Source organism: Gracilinanus agilis, chromosome 3, assembly GCF_016433145.1.
Source record: "Gracilinanus agilis isolate LMUSP501 chromosome 3, AgileGrace, whole genome shotgun sequence".
Taxonomy (NCBI): domain Eukaryota; kingdom Metazoa; phylum Chordata; class Mammalia; order Didelphimorphia; family Didelphidae; genus Gracilinanus; species Gracilinanus agilis.
Window position 1 is genome coordinate 484,082,011 of NC_058132.1, and position 21,278 is coordinate 484,103,288.

The following is a 21,278-nucleotide window of genomic DNA, read 5'->3' on the forward strand; positions in this document are numbered from 1 at the left end:
AATAAAAGACAGACACTTGATGAATAAGTTCATGATTATCTAACTTGAGTATTAAAATGGGAATTTAAAGTAATATGCCCTTTAAGAACTTCATAAATTTTTATGTTACCAGTTGAAAAATGCTCAGTTTTCATATGCTGTTTGTCAGTGATTCCCAAAGTGGGCTCCACCACCCTCTGGTGGGTGCTGCAGCGATCCAGGGGGGCGATGATTGCCACAGGTACATTTGGGGGCAGTGAATAACTGTAAGGGGGTGGTGATAGTATGTGACAGGGGGTGCTAAGTAATATTTTTTCTGGAAAGGGGGCGGTAGGCCAAAAAAGTTTGAGAACCACTGCTGTTTGTAAAGCAGAGGCAGAACTAGCATATACTTTGACTTTCTCTCTTGTCTTAATAAAGAATGTTAAACCAAAAGTAAAGTAGAAGAAATTTAATCATCAAAATCTTACCTGAAAGTTTCCTCCAGAAATAATCTTCTGCCAAGGGCCATCAAACCCATGGTCACAGGGGGGGGACCTGGAGGAAGTACATGGCAACTTCAGGAAGGATGAAAATCCTCCACTTAGATACTCCTGTAAGACTCTTCTCTTACTAACACTCATTATTAGATTCATTGTGATCAATATCCCCACTCAGTCCCAGGGAAATATAGAAGAACATTATAGGCTATTATTAGAGTCCTTACAGGCCCCCTACAAACTCCAAGGAAAGTCCCACCTTTACATGTAATAATACAAAAATTCCACTAAAATCACTTCATAACAAATCAGCAGATAGTGAGTTAATGTTAATGATTTAAAAACCCTAACTTAGATCTCTCACTCCCATACACAGGTGCCTGCAAAAACAGGCTAGAAGATTCTCCAAGTTTTCCTCCCTCCCTGATCTCTGATCCAGAATGTTAACACAAGAAAAGGACGATGGATGAAATATGGGAACTTGTTTTCCCTGGGAAACCTCTCCCTACTGGATGGTTTTGATAACCCTGCAGACTAGCTGAAAATTTCAACTCACCTTTGAAAAATATTGAAAAATGAAAGACTGGTATTGAAACAATATTTGGTCTGGGTTAGTGTTATTGTATCTTTTGAAATCTGCTAGTGTAGTGAATCACTGCTTGATTTAATTATGTAAGAGCAAAGAATAATCATCCCTGACTTGATTGGTCAAAATGTAACTAACTATTGTACTAAAGCTGTAATGCATGAATTACACCTAATGAAAGAACAAAAAGTACAATTTCCAGCCCAGTTACTCTATGATGAATATTTCTTGCCAAAGCTTTGCATCTTTTGATAATCTACATAGAATAATTGTGGAATGTCAATCAAATGATTCTGTAAAAGTTAATGTATGACTTGATCCATTATCTATAAGAAAAAAATGTATGTTATTCATGCCAACCAGTATGTAATCTTGAAGAAAAAAGTATAAAATAAACACAGCCCAAAGGCTGACCAGAGCAGTCCCCATGAAGCCTACCTGGCTGAAGCTCAGACTGTCTCTCATTCATCTTAGTTGCCCACGCCGTCCCACCTCCTAGATACCTGGACCTTTTGGGAGTTGATTCCCGCAATCTTCTTATCCTGTAATACTTTTTATTATATTAATGTGAAAAGAAAATGGAATAAGGATGGTAGATAATACCACTAATGACCTAGCAAATGTTTCATAGTATAGTGTATATGACTACTCTTTCTTTAGTGAATTCTCAAAAAGAAGACTCCATAATCCAAGGAATGAATGAAAGAAGTTAAGCACAGTAGTATTTACTCAAGAAAATAAGGAAAATAATCTTTCATTTCTAGACTTTTGGTAAATTTACTAATTCAATTCCAACTTCTAGAAAAATATACTTGTTATCAAGCATCATGATCAATTAAATGAAAACATGACCCAAAGAAATAAAGATGACCTGACAACAATTTGTCAAGCTATTTATTGGATGAATTTTCTTAATGAATTTGTTTAAAAAATAACTCCAGCAAAATCTTAATGTTTGCCTATAAAAGATGACATTTTACCCACAAGAGTAGAATATTTTTATTTAATAAACATTTAAGATTAATTTACAAAAGCTACTAGAGCAATGAATCAGTCATGAATTACTTAACAACGCGATAAAATTGAAAATAACTAATTACAGATTCTCACCACTGAAGCAAAACACACTGGCAGTAGCGAGATGATATATCTCAGATACATTTACTACATGGGCCAAGATTCCAATGTTGTCTCTGAACCATTTTTCTGTGCTCATGATTCACTTCCTTTCTGTGCTACTTATTTTGGTTAATGGGGAGAAACATGACTTTTTTCCCAAGAGAAATTTATCCAGTTGTTTGTTTGGGGAAGAATATTTTGCTAGTCTAACATATGGTATATTCTGTCATTAAAGCTTGTCTGCATAAATATTTTCTTATTCTATTTCTTAACATAAGCTCATGCAGTACATTTTTTTCTAAATTTTAAAAGAAAAAGTGAAAATTAACAAAGGTAATTTATTTCATATGTGAAAGCTCATAGTTTCTTTAAAATGAGATTTTCTTTAACAATTTTTATTACCTGTATTTTTAGTCAGTAAATAGTCATGGAACAATTCCTAAAATATTTTGTCAGCAGGGAAAATTAGTATGAATTGATATTTGAAGTATAAAAAACATTGGTATATAATACTTGGAGCAGTTAAAAAATATAACTTGTCTTGTTTGTAAACTAGCAACATAAGACCCTGAACAGTTGAGTGCTATTCAACATCTTCTGACCTTCTAGAATATTGTGTAACCACCATTTTCAATGTCACTTCTTTGAAATATCTGAGGTTACATGTAGAAACAATCAAGGCAATATTATTGAACATATCATTAAACATGCAAAATTTTCCTGAAAGATATTGCCCAAATATCAAAAGTCTTGTAGAGCTCAAATTTCTCCTTGGTATCCTTTTGCTGGAAGTATGGCTCTCATAGGGTTTGGGAGTCCTGAAACTTATTTTGGAGGCATGGCTCCTTTAATAACGGGTTCCCTATTCAAATATGTGGCCCAGTATACTAAGTTGAAAGTGCCAAACAGAACTGGGAAAACAATGCGGGACATTTTGTCAATCTTGCTGATGCTATTATATGTCTTTTTACTTTCAGGAGGCTTTTCTTCTGCAGGTTTCACTGGAACAGGAGTTGCATTTGAGATCCCTGATGGAGCTGGATCCTTTGGGATGTTTGGAGGATGGGTCATCTTTCCAGTATTGTAAGCATTTGTTGATTTATTTATAAATATTTCCCGCTCCTTTTTCTGCAAAATCAGTAAAAAGGTAAACAGATCATGTTTAAGCATAAGGGAAGGGAGGTGTAGCAAGTACAATTATCTTCTTTATCTCACTACTACTTCAGTTGTTAAAGTATGTTTCCCATATTATCATATGGAGTTTTTTAGAGAATGTTTGAAGAATGATTTATTTGACAGACTATCTCACAAGCACAAACACACACACACAAACACACACACACACACACACACACACACACAACCAGTCTTTACTAGTGACTCCATTTTTATTTTCTTATGTTATATAGTTAGCTAGTAATAATGTAATGTAATAATGTAAAGGAAAGAGCTTATAAAATAGGAAGGAAGGAAGGAAGGAATGAAGGAAGGAAGGAAGGGAGGGAGGGAAGGAGGGAGGGAGGGAGGGAGGGAGGGAGAGAAAAATGATGATAGCTTAGCTACATGAGCATCTAATCCTCAGGTTGGCTGTCAACCCAATGGCCTCATTACTACCTGCCAAGAAAAATGGCAAAAGACAGAACCCCCTTAATCATTTCTATTTTTTGTCTAACATCATTCATGTAATCATTGGATTATAGATTCCAAGCTAGAAGAGAATTTAGAGGTCATGGAGTTCAACAACTTTATTTTATAGATGAAGAAACAGAGGGCTATAGAGGCAGGAATTAAACCCAGGACTTCACAACTTCAAGTTCACCTTGAAACCCTACCTCACACTGCCTCCTATTTTAAGTCAGTTTTTTTTCTACATAGATAGACATGTAAGAAGGGGGATGATCAGGAGGATTGGGGTATAGTGGTTAACCCCTTAAGTTGATATTCGAGGGCTTCTTCTCCCTCACAGCCACCTCTCCTTACTAGGAGACAAAATGGGGTTTCTTGGAAAAACAGGGATCCATGGACATTCCTGCCAGGGTATAGAAGTTAAAGGAATGTCTTCTCCAACAGGGGAAACAAGAGTGACCCCAATAAGATATTTTTGCCAGGAAGTGCATACTGAAGCCTCCCCCAGAAATCTCCAACTGGAATCAGGTTTAAAAATGGAGGTCTGCTTTCCTTCCTCCCTCAACCCACTCGTTCTGCCTCCCACCAATTGAGTTCACTCTGATCTGACTGAATCAAACTTTTAGGGTTTATTACAGGAACAAAATAATCAAGGGAAATATGATGGGGTTCTCAGGAAAAGAGGTGCAGGGTATTCCCTAAATCCCCTCTCAGTCCTTCATTGTTTAGGGTACCCACAGAGGTTCTTCTGCGTTCCCCAAATTCACAGCTTCTCTGACCCAATCCCCAAGAAGTACTCCTATAGCTAGAATTGTTACTAAAGAGGATAATGAAGGGCAAGACCCAACGAAATATTTGTGTGTTCCAGGGGCCGGCTCCCCACAGAAGTCCAGACACCACTGGCCAAACTGAAGAAACTATTGTATTTTTCTAGTGTGAACAGGAACCAATAGAGGTCAAGTGATATGATCAATCTTCATTGAAGGTCTCAGGAAACTCTGCAGATTTCACTTTGTGGGTCCCCCCCAAAACCACCACCATGCTGGAATGCAAACCCCAAAGCTTAAGTGTTCAGGTGGGTCTTTGCTTCAGCCAACTGTCACTCTCTTCTCCTCCTTCCATGATCCATCTCTCACAGTTCCAAAATGCCTGGCTTGTCTTGCTTCTTACAGACAGAATATTGATTTACTATTTTCTATGTATTGAACTAATTTCTCAGTATAGAGAGATAAGGGGGGAAATCAGTCCTATTAAGGAACTTACATTCTAATGAGAAAAAAATTATATATCAAATTATAATATTGTGACATCATAAAATTAACTAAGTACTATTTTGGATTTATTTGAACTATTATATGAAACTATTAGAAGTACAAAATACCATAAAAATAATCTTACTGAATAGTTTATGTCTGTAAAAATATTTAGATGAAAGAAGTCATTACATCTTATGTTTCATCAGTATCCAAAGGATCGAGGTGATATATTTCCCAAAGCTTTTATCTGACAAGTATGTTTTTTATTCATTTGTATAATGAAAAATAAATATGATATTCTCTCTTATCCGATATTTTATATGATGTATCCCTCACTTATCATCTGTAATTTTCAAATTATGTGTTATTTCAATGTATTTCTGTGAATTTTACTTGTATTACTCCTATATACTTCTATGAATTTCTCCTTCCTTAAGTGGATAGGACTACCATTATAAACTTTCTTCAGATCTTAGTTAACTATGTGTAACTCATTAGATATTTCATTAGTCAGATGTTGTATACTACATAAATACATTAATTAAAAAATATAGAGGTTCTTATGAAATTGATATATCTGTAAATTAAACAGTGGAAATTCGATGATTAAAACTAAAGAATCTTGCCAAGGCTACTTACTCATGATTATCCCAAAAAGATGATGCATGAATATGTGAGATCTGCATCTTTATCCTTAAACCATATTTTGTCCATTAATTTGTTTTTTTATTTTTTAGAAAAATTTGTCCATGGCTACATGATTCATGTTCTCGCTCCTTCTCCCCCCACAACCTCCACTCCCTAGTAGCTGATGCACATTTCCACTGGTTTCTTCCTGTGACATTGATCAAGACCTATTTCCATATTATTGATAATTGTTCTAGGGTGGTCATTAAGAGTCCATTAATTTGAACCTCCTGTGTCAGCAAATTTCTGTTCAGAGTTGTATCAAGTAGCAGCAGTGGCTTAAGCTATGTCTAAATACAGTTCCTTGATAGAATCAGCTGGATGGTCAATCTGCCATCTCACTTGCCCCTCAGATTTACTTTCTTATATCTCACTATCATCAAAGTACTAAAGATCCCTTTCACTTCAAACCTGGGTTAATGTAATTTTATACTAGCCACTCTTGTTGTCTCCATTGTTTGTCTTCCTCTCGGTCATTTTTCATGCCACTACTTGTTTAATATACCACAGTGTCATTATCAAAATATTTCCTTGCTCAAAAATCCTTGATGGATCCCAATACCCATAAATAAGGAATTCAGTTATGCCAGGCTCCTTACTATCCTTTTCTCAACTCATGCAATATGCTTGAACTCACAGGATGTCCTCCATGTCCCTCACCAACTTACTATGTGATGTGTTTATGTATCCATGTGGCTGTACACATACACATATATGAGAATATACACACATATACCTCTCTCATCTCCTACTTCTCTTTTGAGATCAACTTCATTCTTAAGTCTTCCCTAACAAGTGAATCCCCATCTGTTATTAGTCATAAATGGTCAAATGATCCAAAATTAAAAGGGAGGAGTAGTAGTGAGACTGGATGATCCATGATCTAGTCAATCAATCTCTAAGTCATTCTGATCCAGCAGTAAATAAAACAGATGCTTTTAGTTGTGAAAAGGACAAATCTAATTAAGTACCTTGTTTTTGGCTGCTTCTTGAGCTTTTTTGCCATCCCATGCCCAGCTTCTCTTTGTAAAATAGTTCACTGTGGCAAACTCAATCAATGCAGAGAATACAAAAGCATAGCACACAGCTATGAACCAGTCCATTGCGGTTGCATAAGCAACTTTGGGCAGAGAGTTTCGGGCACTGATGCTCAAGGTTGTCATTGTTAGCACTGTAGTTACTCCTTTGGTCAGAAATGCCAGGCAATGAAGGAGGGAGGAAAGTAAATAGATTAGTAACAGCACCTTCAACGCTCTAAAGAAAAAAAAGTAAATCCAAATACTAATAAATCAATTAGTGAATTAATATGATCCAAGGCCCTTTGTGGCACTGGTGCTATCTCTACATAGTGCTATATAAAACTTAGAAAATGATAAATTCAAAGGATGTTCAACAATACAACATGATTAGTAATCCTTTTATGAAGTGGGAGAGATTAATGGTCAGTGTAATACCATACACAATTTACACAAAATGTAAATATTTTGAATTCCAGTCAAATCTGTATATCTACGCAGCCACATGGAGAGGAAATGTCTTTTTTTTTTAAAAAACTGAGCTTTCATCTGTCCTGGCCCTTCATTTTCTCCAAAGATAGAATGTTCTAATTTGTTATAAGGCTGCAAAAGGTGATGCTTTGCACTCCTCCGTGGCTTTGGAGGATGATGGATATTTAATTGCTAGAACACTATGCTGCCCTCTAATAGGTGTTATTTCTGGGAATCTGGAATTATGAAATTGGATAAAAGCCCAATTGTTAGCTTTTGAAGGGTGCAGGTATTTGACCATGAAAGGAAAAAAGTTCTTCCTGAAATAACTCTTCCCTTATACATTTTCCCTTAATTCTCATTAATCCAGTTTTGAATAAGAGAATCAGGACGGAATATAACAGAAAAAGGAACACAATGCTTGGACTTTTCAAAACATGGAGAATAAAATATCTCATGGCACTACAACAAATGTGATCCTAATAATCTCAACCAACATTCAACCCTTATAAGATAAAGCAAAAAAAAGAAATATCTAGGCACACACTCATTTTGCAAATTTCTTGAAAGGTAAGGTAGGAAAAAAAAATAAACTAGAACCTCTCAATAAGGAAATTGGAAACAAGTTGTCAGAAAGCAGACTTCCTAGCTTCTAGGCAAAAGTCCCCTATAACTATATCATGCAAGCATGAATAAGCTATATTCATTAATTTTTACTTTGCTGCATCATATGAGGCTATTAAAATGTAACATTTATTCATATTTTAATAGAGTGTAATAAACAGAATCAGACGGGACTTCAAAAAGTTGGTATGCTGCCTAGGTAGTCAAATGATGCATCTCATATTTTCTTTACACTATTTAAATAATTTTGTTGATGAATATTTAAAATATACTTAGAAATAAATACATTTAGAATTAGAAATAACATTTAGTCCAAAAACATCATTTTACAAATATACAAATTGAGACACAGAGTAGAAAAGAACTTACATAAGGTTCTCTGAGCTAGTTAGTGGCAGAACTAAATCTACATTCAAAATATGGTCCCAAATCCAGGGTTTTTTTCTATTCTTGAACTAGCTTGCTTTTCATTTATGAACTATTTCTATTTTAGGGGGGGAAAGGAGAATATCTACAGGAGGATACTTTCTTCAAATGCAAGAATTAGATAGCAAATACATGTATTGACTTACTGGTGCTAGTTCCTTTCCATATTAAGAAGTTAGATTTCCAACTACCTCAAACCTAAACACAACTAAAACTTCATAATATAGCATAGTGATAGCACATTATAATCACTTAATAATTGCTTATTGGATGTAATTTGTTAATAGAACTCAGAAATAAATGGAAAAGTTATCTGGTATTTTCAAATAACTTTGACAAAATCATAGCACATGTTTATACACTTTATTCCCAAGGTTCCTAAATTAATTAAGTCCTAAAGAGTGCTATATTTGGAGTCAAAAGACATAGATTTCAGTTCTAGATATACTGCTAACTCCCTGTGTAAATTTGGACAAATTATTTAATCTATCTATGCCTCAAATTCCTCATCTATAAAATTAAGGGGTCGAATAGATGATATTTAAAAGACCTCTTCCAATACCAAATGTATGATCCCATGATCTTTCATGAAAAAATAATTGATAAATTGGATTAATTGTTATCTTATTCTGCATAATAGTAACAGATTAAGAAAACAGAATGAGGAGACTACTATAAGGAAGAACATCAGAAAAGTACATCAAAAATAAAATAAAATTTAAAAAAAGCATATGTAAAATTGTATTGTGTTATATCACAGAATAGTGAATGTCTATAATGATAACCTTGAGTCAACAAGGAAAAATTCAATTATATTCAGTACACCCTTTTAAAGAGTTTGTAGAGGTGTTTCAAAATATTTCTGAACAACTTATGATAAAAAAGAAAAAAAGGCTCTCTAAAAGGTACACTTTAGGTATCTGTTTAATTTCCCCCATGTGCATTTTTTGGAAGTTTGTAAAATTGTTTTTTAGAGGCTTTTTTTTTCAGATTACAAATTTCAGTGGAGTGTATCTTCCTTTGATTGCTCTAAGTCCAGGGGGATATGAAAGACTGGATGGTTTATATGGGGAAATTCTAATTATTTCAGGGATTTGCCTGAGGACTAAAAGAGAATTCTGAACACAACTGTGGGAAGGACCTTACATTCATCATCTTACATTTCCATTTCCCAACAATTTTGGATAAACAGAATATTTATTATTATAATGTACATTTTTTCTTAAGTCAAATCTACATCATCAATTTTCCAAAAATAACATAATGAATGATATAGATATGAAGAGTATATATAATACTGAAATTTAAGTAATTCTCTGCCATGTTGTTAAAACATCCAAGTTTAAATGGAAGATTTATCATAAATAAAAATTACTTTAAAATTTTCTAAATTAGTATATTCCATTTCCATTACATTTAATTTGCTTTTCTATGTTCTTAATTGAATATTGTAAAAGAAATATTATTATTCTCCACCCCAAAATATTAATCTAATTAAAATTTGCTGAAAAATAGAATTAATAAATTTTAGAATTAGATGGAACCTAAGGAACCTTCTAATTTTGAAAATGCATAGTCAACTAATCTCATCTCCCAAACAAAGCAGATGTCCTTTCTACAAGCATGTTGATTCCACTAACGAAATAAAGGCAGTTTGGCAGAGTTGATAGATTGTTCATATTGAAGTTAATTAGACCTGGTCGAGTTTACATTCTGTCCTTGGCACATTCTGACTGTACTCATGGTCTAGTAACTTAATCTCTTAATACAAAAGGGGGCTTTCTAAGGAATATATAATACATGATTATTAGGGGTGGGTGTTGAAAGATAATGTAATATTATATCATATTATGTCATATGTTATATTGACATACATAAGTATGGATAGATATATACGTAGCATATATGTAAAGCTCATTTTGTAAAAGTCAATACATGAATATTTGTTTTATGTCTGCATCATTCATGGTTTTGTGCATCTGTGTATGTGTATACCTATATTAAAATTGTGGTTCTTTTTTAACCATAACTTTATGAAAAAGAAAAAAATGAACTTTTAGCTAATTGTTGAACAAAATAATTTTATATATTAACAGTTTGTTAAGATAAAATATTGCTATCATCAGTATAACATTACAAAGTGGCTTTCTACCAGAAGTAATGAGATTTGATATTTCAAACTAATATGAATTTACTAATTATTGATAATGTACAGAAATTTGTTACATGGAAAATAATGATGATTTAACTTGTTATTAGAGTATAGAGTTAAGTTAATATTTTGAGATAGCCTAAAAATCGTGTGTCATTTTTAGCATTCTCCACCTTCTTTTTGCCATTCTCCTGTATTTACTGCTAAAGTAGTTAAAAAAAAAAAACTAAAAGATAATGTTGTATCTTTCCTAGACCAATGAATTCATCATTTGGTAGCCATACTCCCAGGGATGTCTTCTCAGATTGATATAGACAGTGATGATGACAATGTAAACCATCAAGAATACATAGGTTGAAGATCTACACTCAGATATTGGTAGTCTTTGCAATAGTGGGAAAAGATTTTCCAGCATGGCAAAATTTATCAGGGACCCTCAGGGCTTAAGCCCATTTGTACAAGACTTTCCACTTTGGTGAAGAAATTAATTACTTTACATTCCACCCCTTTTATGCAGAAATAATAAAGAAGAGCCTTATCAAATGGACTTCTGTCTGTGAATATATCATTACTTGCTGAGGTAACACTGAAATCGTTAATATAGTCTAAAGAAAAGATTCTTGAATTAGATATATTATCACATTTTCAATAAAGAACACTAAAATTTTCCCTATCATAACAAACTCAATATTTGCATTATTCTCTGTTTCTTTGGCCATTAACTTATGGAAATCTCAAATAGAGGAAAATCTCAAGGGAAGGAAATGTGTCCATAACAGATTAACAATGCAACATGAAACATTTGAAAACTTACATGAGGGAACATTTTTAGGAAATAAACATTGAAGGAAATGATGTCCAGTACCTTATGAAAACAGACATATAAACTTACCAAAAACAGTTCTAGCAGGGACTGATTCTCTGTTCAACCAAAATGATACCTGGGATAAGATCACTGTCATTATGCAGGGGAGGTATGTCTGAATGACAAAGTAACCAATCTTTCTTTTTAAATGGAAATGTGCTGTCATTATTGTGTATTCTCCTATAAATAAAAAAAAATAAACATGATACTAGAAATTAGCAAATTCCTTGTAGAGAGGCATGGAAACTTTAGAAAGCATAAAATTTCTTCACCTGGAATATTAGTGCAGGTGACAAAGGAGGTGTTTATAGGAAGTATTAAAATGCAAAGCAAAGTTCATTTCATAACTTTTCAGTTTCATATTAAACAGTATTTTAAAAGAAGAATGGGAAAAACAACAAAACTAGAGGACAATAAAAACTGTATAAAATTTCACAGCTGTAAATAATAAAAAAAATTAATCACCAGAATGGTTTATGAAAGACAGAACAGATAAATTCAACTGAGGTCCTCAGAATTAGAAATGCCTAATTACTTAACTCTTGGCAAGATATTTCACTTTTCATTGCCCTCAGCAACTCTTTAAAGCTGTAACTTTCAGAACTTTCAGATTAGTATTGATAAGGGGTGAGGGTGAAATTTTGGAATTTCTCCACACTAATTAAGTTACAGATTTGTATCAGATAAAATTAAATAAAATACTTCACAATTGAAAAATCATTGCTATTCTAAATATACATATATAAATATACACATATACATATATATGGAAAGAGGGGGATTGGCAAAAATTTTGCACATCTAATAAAAGTCTGACATTCAAGTTGTAAAGATTATAAATAACAAAAGGAGAAATATAAATAATAAATAGCCAGCTAATAAAAGTTTCACTGTCATTGATCATCAAAGAAACACAAATTGACAAAGATAACAGCATTTGTTTGATGTTTTGGGGACTTCCAGAAAACAAGCATATAACTATTAAATAGTCAAATTAGTTTCAAAAAACAATTTGGAATTATAGAAAAGTTATTAAATTATTCACATATTCTGGCCAAGAGATTCTTATGCTGAAATTATACTTTAGGTCAGAGTATGTACACACACACACATACACACACACACACACACACACACACACACACACACACACACATATATATATATATATATATAGAGAGAGAGAGAGACATATGATATATCATGAATATTCCATTCATTGCTGAATATAATACACATATGTGATGTGAATGTGTTATATCTAGTATATATATATGATGGACCCCTTTGGAAATCTGGTGAAGCCTTATCAGAATAATGATTTATATGTATAAAATAAAATATATAGAATTACAAAGGAAACCAATTATATTGAAATAAATTTATCCACAAAATACTTTTTGCATTCACATAATTTATTTTAAGAACCTCTGTGATATGGAATTTAATGACAACAAAAAAACTAAATTGTTTATACAAATTATTCATAATAATAAAAAGAAAAATGGGTACAATTTTTGGAGAATAACTAAATAAAAATATAAAAAACGAATGGTATGTTATTGAAGCATAGGCAATGAGGAAGACAAAGAAAATAAGGGAAAGAAAGAGGAGACTTGAATGACGTGCTAAAAAGTGTAGAAAACTGAGCCATAAGAATGATACACACAAAGACTCCAACAACATATTTAAAGACAGCACTACAGGGCAATAAAATTCATGTTATGTCCATTGGATGATATTGATACCAGACTATATTTTCTTTTTGTTTCCTGGCACATAACAAGTGCTTTCTTAATGAATACTTGTTAAATTCCAAAGAATCAATGTTGAAAAAAATGCTATTCTTATCCAAAGAGAGAACTGATGAACTTTGAATGCAAATTGAAACATGCTAGTTTTTTTTTTACTCAGCTCATTTTTGTCTATATTTTCTTTTGCAATATGGTTAATATGGAAATATTTTCTGTATGATTTGCATGTACAATCAGTATCAAATGTCTTATCTTCTCAAGGAGGGGGGGAAGGAACTGAAGGAGGGAGAGAATTTGGAACTCAAAATTTTTAAGATGGAATGTTAAAATATTTTACATGTAATTGAGAAATTAAAAAAACAAATAAAAATGCATTAAAAATAAATGCTTGTTGATTGGCCCACTCATTTTTGCTCTTGCTAAATTACACAGGTAGAAAATGACCTGCTACCAGTCACAATCACTCAACAAGATAGTTTTGTGGAAATGTACATGAGGGAATTTTTCTTTTTTTCCTCACTTTGAATATTTATTGAAAAGTGATAATTTATATCCAAAGAAAATCCATTCATTTTAAAAAGAAAGAATAGTTCATTATTGGTGGGAGGAGAATAAAAGGAATTTCCTAGAACATGTTTCCTAAGTGACCCTGATTACAAGCTTCTGGAGAGCTTGATGAAGACCACCAAATCCATTGCCGAATGAGGCTTTCTCTGAGTAAAATCGGATTTCTGCATTTTACTAATCCCTGGTTACAATCTGTGTCTTGCTTTCTGAGCCATCCACCCAGGAATCACAATACAGCTGCCCAGATGTAACTCAGTGCATCACATAACATTGGTGTGTATGCATGTTCCCTCTATTAGCCTAAAGCCCAAAATAAGAAAATAGATGGGGGTCTAAAGTTGGTCAGAACGAAGTCTGTGAATGCAAAGTTGCAAGGACCCTACCTAAAAACCCAATATTCTGTCCTAGGATGAAAGAAGGGAAAGAAGAAGAAAACTGAGGCAAAAACAATTTGGGACAAGACACTGTTTGCTGTCAGCTAAGGGGACGACCTATTTCCTCTCCATTCTGCTTCTAGTGAACTCTCCTTGGAGATGTACCAATATCTCTGGATCTTCTTTGTTCTGTGGGAAGCAAGAGGTGAACTGCCATTCATTGCTGAGAATAATGCTGTTCTGATGGTGAACTGGTAAGGAATGGGATTGGTGAATGCTTAAAGGATGGTGGATATAATCATTTATACTGAGCTATAGGAGGGCCTCAGCTTCTATATCATACACTGGTGTATCAAGAGGTTTCTGTTTTAGTGCCGGAATAGTGAAGGGCTGATGGCTAAAGAAAGAATGGGACAAATAATAGTAAAGTAAGGAAGCCAGCTATCTTTTTCCAGCAGTATTTCCAATTAGGAATTGGTATGAAGTGAAGACTGATTACATGAATGTCTAGAAAAGAAGTGTGTACTATAGAACCATTTCTAAATGGATTCTTAAATAAAAGGAACTGTCGAAACTGCTTGGTCTAGTGAGACAATGGGACATAGTAAAAAAAAACTGTATTTGGAACCTAAGTTTTAATATTGTACTATCTGTGCCACTTGATATCATTATATCCTCAGGTTAATCATTTTACTTGTTAGAATCTCAGTTCCTCATTTGTAAGAGTTTTTTTGGACATTTTCCAAGGTCACTTTTATCTTTAGATTCTTAGAGGTTTTTTGGTGGGCTTAGGGGAACAAAAAGAATATTTTCTCCTTTTTTTTCATAAATGCTACTCACATTTGATATCATAGTCACAGACACAGTACTTTCAGTTAGCAACAGAATGTATCTTGTCTGCTGAGCATGTTGATCTAAAATGCTGTATAGCCAATGAGATCCTGGTTTGGTCCTTGTGCCTACTAAAATATCACAGAATCTTCAAATCATGTACTTCAATCCACTCAACTTAACTACAAGAAACAGGAGGCCTAGAAAAATAATGTGTTTGAGTTAGAATTTGAAGATAATTCTTCCTGATTCCAGGGCCAATATTGTATCTCCTATGTTGTGCTAAATGTATACAATTCAAATCCGTGCTTTGTCACCACTTAACTTAAACTCCTTGGACCTCAGTTAGTTCATCTTAAAAAGGAGAGGACTAAATGATTTCTAAATACGTTTCCACTTTTAAATCCCTACTCCTTAACTTGAAAGCCCTCTCTGATGATTTTTAATATAAATTGCTTAGTGACTTTAATTTAATTTTCAAGGTAGTCTTAAAGGCAAACGTGTTCAATGATGTGCCTTAATTCAAACCCCATGACTGGCAGAGCCAATACTAATACCCTTATACTCTAATTCTAAACTCAGTCTCTTCCCCAGGACATTTGCTGTCATGGCTTTAATACATTTGAAAGTTAGAGAATAAAAACTTAACAAGAGATTATTCTGATTGAAATTGATAAAAGAGTTTATGTTGGTGTAGGATATGCAATTATGTGATGGTACAGGAGAGATATAGTCCTATAGATTTAGAGATAGAAGTAAAACATAATGAAAAGCTTGTGTTTAGGATATGGATAGGATACTGTACGAGATATAGTACAACTAAATTGAGAAATGATGTAGAACACCAAGCTGTTTATGTATAGGAAGATCCTTTCCCATCCCACCATTAAAAAGAAGTTGTTTATGTTATTTCACAGTTATTTCACTTTCTCATTTATGATGAAAATATATTGTCTTGCTTTTTCAAGCTAACATTCTCCTCACATAATGAAACTGCTATGATGGGTTTAATCATACTTCCCAGACTATCCATTAAGCACGTTCTTGTTGGTAGGTGGACTATAAACTGGAAACAATAATATTATCTCATCCATGGTCATGAAAGGATTATGCACATCCTGGTCATTCACCTAAAGTCCTTTCCCTTTTCAAATCAAGACTCATTTCCAAATACAGGGCTTTCCCATCATTCTGTTACTTTTCTCTCTCCCTTCTCCTTTAAAAGTGGAACAGTAGAAGTATAGTTAAAGATAAAAGGGGGGTTATGACCTGAATCTGTAGCTTCATAAATATAAAGAATTCCTAAGTGAATAAAGTCTCTCTACCAGAAGAGATTGGAACCTTCCTTTCAACCAAAACAATTAAACATTTATAGTCTAAGAGAGCCTAAGTGACTCTTCCAGGGTCATATAGGCAGTGTGTGGCAGAGGAAAAATGACCCCACATCTTCTTTGCTAGCTCTCTATCCAGTGCTGCTTCTGTCAATGATAACTGCCATTTTGTGGGCCTCTTAATGTTTTCCAAGCACTATATATATATATAATTTCAGTTGTGTCTTATAACCATCCTATAAGGTAGATATTATTTTCCAGATGAGGAACCTGAGGTGTGGAGAAGTTGTGATTTATTTCTTGCCAAGCATCTAATAGTGACAGAAGGAGGATTTGAACATGATTCTAGGGTCAGCATTCTATTTCCTATATCATGCTAAGAATACATAATTCAGATCCTTATTTTGCCATTAATTAACTGTGTAACCTTGGGTAAATGATTTAAACTTCTTGGACCTCAGACTTGGACTAAATGGTCTCTTAAGACCCATTTTTAATCTCCATTCCATCACCTGAAAGTCCTCTCTGATAATTTCTAATGTATATTTCTTACTTATTTAGATTTAATTTTAAAGGCAGTCTTAAAATCAGGCATGTTCAGTGATCAAGAAGGCTGTATTTGATCAAAAACAGTTGAAAATTTTAGAGCATCCATGACCATTTACCTTCAGTTGATTCTCATTCTCTTTTGTTACAATCTTATGCCTTCTGTGACTCTTTCTGTGACTCATAGGGTGTTGTTGTTGTTAAACAAATGGAACAGGCAACAACTTTTCATTTAAGTAAATAATACATTATCTTGCCCCATCCTTTTACTAGTGTTTCCATTCTATTGATGGCACTGTCATATAGATACCCAGAATGGAAAGCTCTGAATCATTCTTAAACTTTCATCTCTCACCCCTTTTCTTTCACATTCAACCATTTACCAAATTCTGTAAATTTCATGCCTGTAGATTATTGTCTCCTATTGATTCCTTACTGCCCACTTTCATAGTTACAGTGCTCTCTCAGGTCCACATCACCTTTTCCCTGAATTATTATAATAAGACATTTTTTGAATAACAAATGTTTATTAGAAATAACTATAAACATCAATGCAAAGAACATTAATTGCTGAAATTATTTCCATTTCAAATAATTTCAAGACAAATATATTCATGTTTTTCAGTTCCTCCCTCTATGTCAACATCATCATTCTTGAATCATTCATTCTTGCTCACTTCCTATAATATTCCCTTATATATTCTTCTGTCTCTAGTAGCTTCCTTCTAAAAAACAGTTTCACATAAATGCAAAGACAAATAAGATTATTTCTGAAACACAAGCATAATCATATGATTCCTGTTCAAAAATTTTCCTAGTCTCCCTCTTTCTATCAGGCTAAAATAAAAGCTCATTAGCCAAGCATTCAACATATTTCATAATCTGTCTCCAGGTTACCTTTCCCAGTGTATTTCATAGCAATCACTTTTTTTTGATGAAACATACAAACAGGACTACTTACTATTCAGTCTTGATCTATCCAGTCAGACCTGTGTGTCTCTGTGAATATCATTCTCATGTCCATTTCTAGGGTACCTTGCCCTCCATAAAGCATTTATTGATCTCCTAGGTAGAATAAGCCTTTCATGTCCTAAGATCTTTAGGCTGCTCTGACTCTTCTTCAACTCTTAACAAACAGGTAGTCCACTAATCTGATGTGACTACCCCTACATTCTTCCTGACAAAGCAGGGTTGTCTCTAAATCCTTTCTTCACAAGTAAATGCCCATGGCAATTGGTGTGCAACAATTCACATTCCAGTCTGATGCTTCATTGTTTCCTGTGCTTCCTCCTATACGTGGTACCTTGGTTTTCTTCTGCATAGAATGGTATCGTGAAGGTCAGTGCCCTCTCACTAGCTAATATCCCATGGCTAAAAATTCCATTACATCTAGTTTCTCTCTTTTTATTGGCTTGGTTTTATTCAACAAATCAATGCCATGTAGGTCAAACATAGGTTGTGCAGACTTTCTCCTGACTCCTTTCCTTAAAAGGGGAAAATGAGTTTTGAAGATAAGTAAGTCAGGAATATTTCCTAAACCTACGCAGACTAGTTTCTCAGTCTGTCTGTAAGGATAATTGCCATTCTATGAGCCAAATTCTTTGACAATATGATACATTTGTTCTCTATTTCTATTAAAAAGGAATTTACAGCCTGTAAGGACTGAAAAGTGTTATAATGATTTATCTTAAAATTAATTTAGATGCAAATAGTTAATGCTTTTTCTTATACCTGTGCTGGTACTGATATTTTCAGTTCCCACCGTTTGCCCCATCAGATGATACTGGTTTAGGCGGGATCCATCTTCTGCTACCACCACAGATTTAGCAGTGCCATTAGTCCAGATGTAGATCACTTCAGAATTAGGATATGCATCTGTTAAGGATAGTAAAAAGTGACAGTTTAAAAGATAGTTTAATTTCCTGTTGTGCAGAACCTAGGATATTTTAGCCACAAATAGGAATTATGATATGAGTCAGCAGGTCTAGTTCTGAAATTATTAGGTCAAAACTCAGATTTAATAAATGTGTAGAATGGTCAGAATGGACCAGATGCCGATCTATAATCCTTCAGCATCCTTATAGTTTAGATAGATTAATGTACTCAAAAACCAGTGCTTTGTGATGACCTTGTAAAGATATTATCATTGTACTTATTCATTCATCTATTCATGCTCTTATATGTCTATATACTATTAGATCCACTTATGAAAATATTGAATTTGGAGTTTTGAAATCTTCCATTCTAATCCTAGGTTCATCATGTCACTTTATGTCAATCACCTGGCCTCCTTGTCATTCACAGAATCATGAAGTCAGATAATGTTAGCTTTGAAAGTGATTTTAGTAATCATCTAATTTATCCCTTGCACCTTTTATAGATGAGGATTATAGGTAGTAGGTCATACGACTAGTATCAATATAGTTAAGATTTAAACCAAAACTTCTAACTTCAAGTTTAGGATTCTTTATACTTAAATAGAAATAAGAATATAAAAAATAACCTACATTGAATCAACATAAAGACAGCTATGAAAAGGCTTCAATAATTCTAGAATTAAGCCATTCTACTATTCCTAGGTATCATGGAATATTCTACATCCAGATTGACCAGATATGTGATCATTCAGATATGTGACATTTCAAAGGAATGTTTTTGGACTGATCCCTTGTATGTAATATTGGCTGAAAAAGTTTTATACAAAATAATGTTTTCCGTTTGTGCAAGCTGATATTACAACTTCTACTGAAGTTCCATACCTAAGAGCTAGCAAGCCTTCTTCCCTGATGGAGGGATTAGAAAAAAAATTCCTTTGTGCAAAATAACTGCATTCACAAAATGGCCCAGTTACTTAAGATAGGCAAAAACCATATAAATGAGGTTACAGTACACAGAAATATAGAAATTCATTGCTTAGCATGTGTTTCTACACTAAACTGCTATACTCCCACTGAACCATTTTGTTCTTGAGTAGGACAAATTGTAACCTAAGTGGTATGCATTTACGTATTCTAAAATATAACTGCTACTTCAGAACTAGAGGTGAATAGGGGGATGTACTCAAGGGGGTGGTGTAATAAAGAGGTGCTATATAAGCCCTGAGGAACAAACCTGGTTAACAAGCTAAAGAAAGTCGATAACTTTAGAGCTCCATTCAAAGGCACAAACTGTGCTTTTTGCTGGGGAGAATAGAAAGAACACAGTGCCATATGCTTTAAAAAATTATGATGATGATGACAATTATCTTTGTCAAGAAATTCTATGAAACCTGGAATACTTTTGTTACTCCCAGTTCTTTTATGAAATAGCAGTGGTCTAATGTGATCTTGGTAGAGTAGAGGTCATGCCTTTGAATATTTCATTTGCCAACACAATGTAGAAACTCAGAGACTTTGAAAATGGTCTCCATTAAATTATTCTTTCCCTAAAGGTTTTGTTTTTTATTTTACTTTTTGTAAAACAAACAGAAAAATACACAGGACCTTTTATAAGCCTTGTTTCACACATTGATAGGGTCCATTTTTTAAAAATTAACTAATTAACTAATTAAGAATATTTTTCCACAATTACATGATTCATGTTCTTTCCCTTCCCTCTTCCCTCCCCACTCCCACAGCTGACAAGCAGTTCCATTTGGTCACTGCTCAAAATCTATTTCCATGTTATTAATGTTGCAATAGAGTGATCATTTAAAGTCCAAATCCCCAATCATATACTCATTGAACCATGCAATCAATAATATGTTTTCCTTCTGTGTTTCTACTCCCACAGTTCTTTCTCTGGATGTGGATAGCATTCTTTCTCACAAGTCCCTCAGAATTGTCCTGGATCATTGCATTGTTGCTAGTAGAGAAGTCTATTATATTTGATTGTGCCACAGTGTATCTCTCTATGTGTATAATGTCCTCCTGGTTCTGCTCCTTTTGCTTTACATCAATGCCTGGAGGTCTTTCCAGTTCACATGGAATTCCTCCAGTTCATTATTCCTTTCAGCACAATAATATTCCATCATCATCAGATACCACAATTTGTTCAACCATTCCCTAATCAATGGACATCCCAATAGAATTCATTTTTAAGAGATGATTAATATTGTTTAAGGAAGGATAGATCAATTTTAATAACACATTTAGGTCAGTACTAGAGAATTTTTCTAGAATTCTTTATCCATTTTAGGATAGATACTTCAACCAAATGGTATCAGGTTTGATTGTGTCAGTTGAATGGATTATGTTAATGAGGAAAGAGAGGTTGAACCAAGAGTACAATTAGCATCACTATGAAAAATTGTGTTCTCCAATTATACTGATCCATAGCCAACCATCTCTAAATATATGCCAGGGTCACAAAGGACCTCAGGTGATAGTGTGAACATTTGAAGAAATGAATATTAAAGTCACAAAGGAGTCCAGGTGATGGTGTGAGCATTACTGGAAATAAATGATACCAAATGCATAGCCTGCTAAAAATGAAAGGAGTTTAATAAACTATTTCACTACATATTGTATTGTATTTTCCCTTGTTGGAATGTGAGCTTCTTGAGATGAAGAACTTTCTTTATGCTTTTATTATATGTCCATTGATTACAA

The 21,278-nt window shown here is 33.7% G+C and overlaps 1 protein-coding gene across 1 annotated transcript in view; it reads right to left on the bottom strand.

Moving 5' to 3' along the window:
* Positions 1-2,988: 2,988 nt before the first annotated feature.
* The window catches only part of GABRA5 (gamma-aminobutyric acid type A receptor subunit alpha5), a 128,724-nt gene continuing 110,434 nt past the window's right edge, over positions 2,989-21,278 (bottom strand). Inside the window, exons 6-9 of the mRNA XM_044667010.1 lie at positions 18,421-18,564; positions 11,314-11,466; positions 6,704-6,915; positions 2,989-3,291 (exon numbers count right to left, since the gene is read on the bottom strand). Coding sequence (XP_044522945.1) covers positions 2,989-3,291; positions 6,704-6,915; positions 11,314-11,466; positions 18,421-18,564 — 812 coding nt within the window. The remainder of the gene's footprint in view (positions 3,292-6,703; positions 6,916-11,313; positions 11,467-18,420; positions 18,565-21,278) is intronic.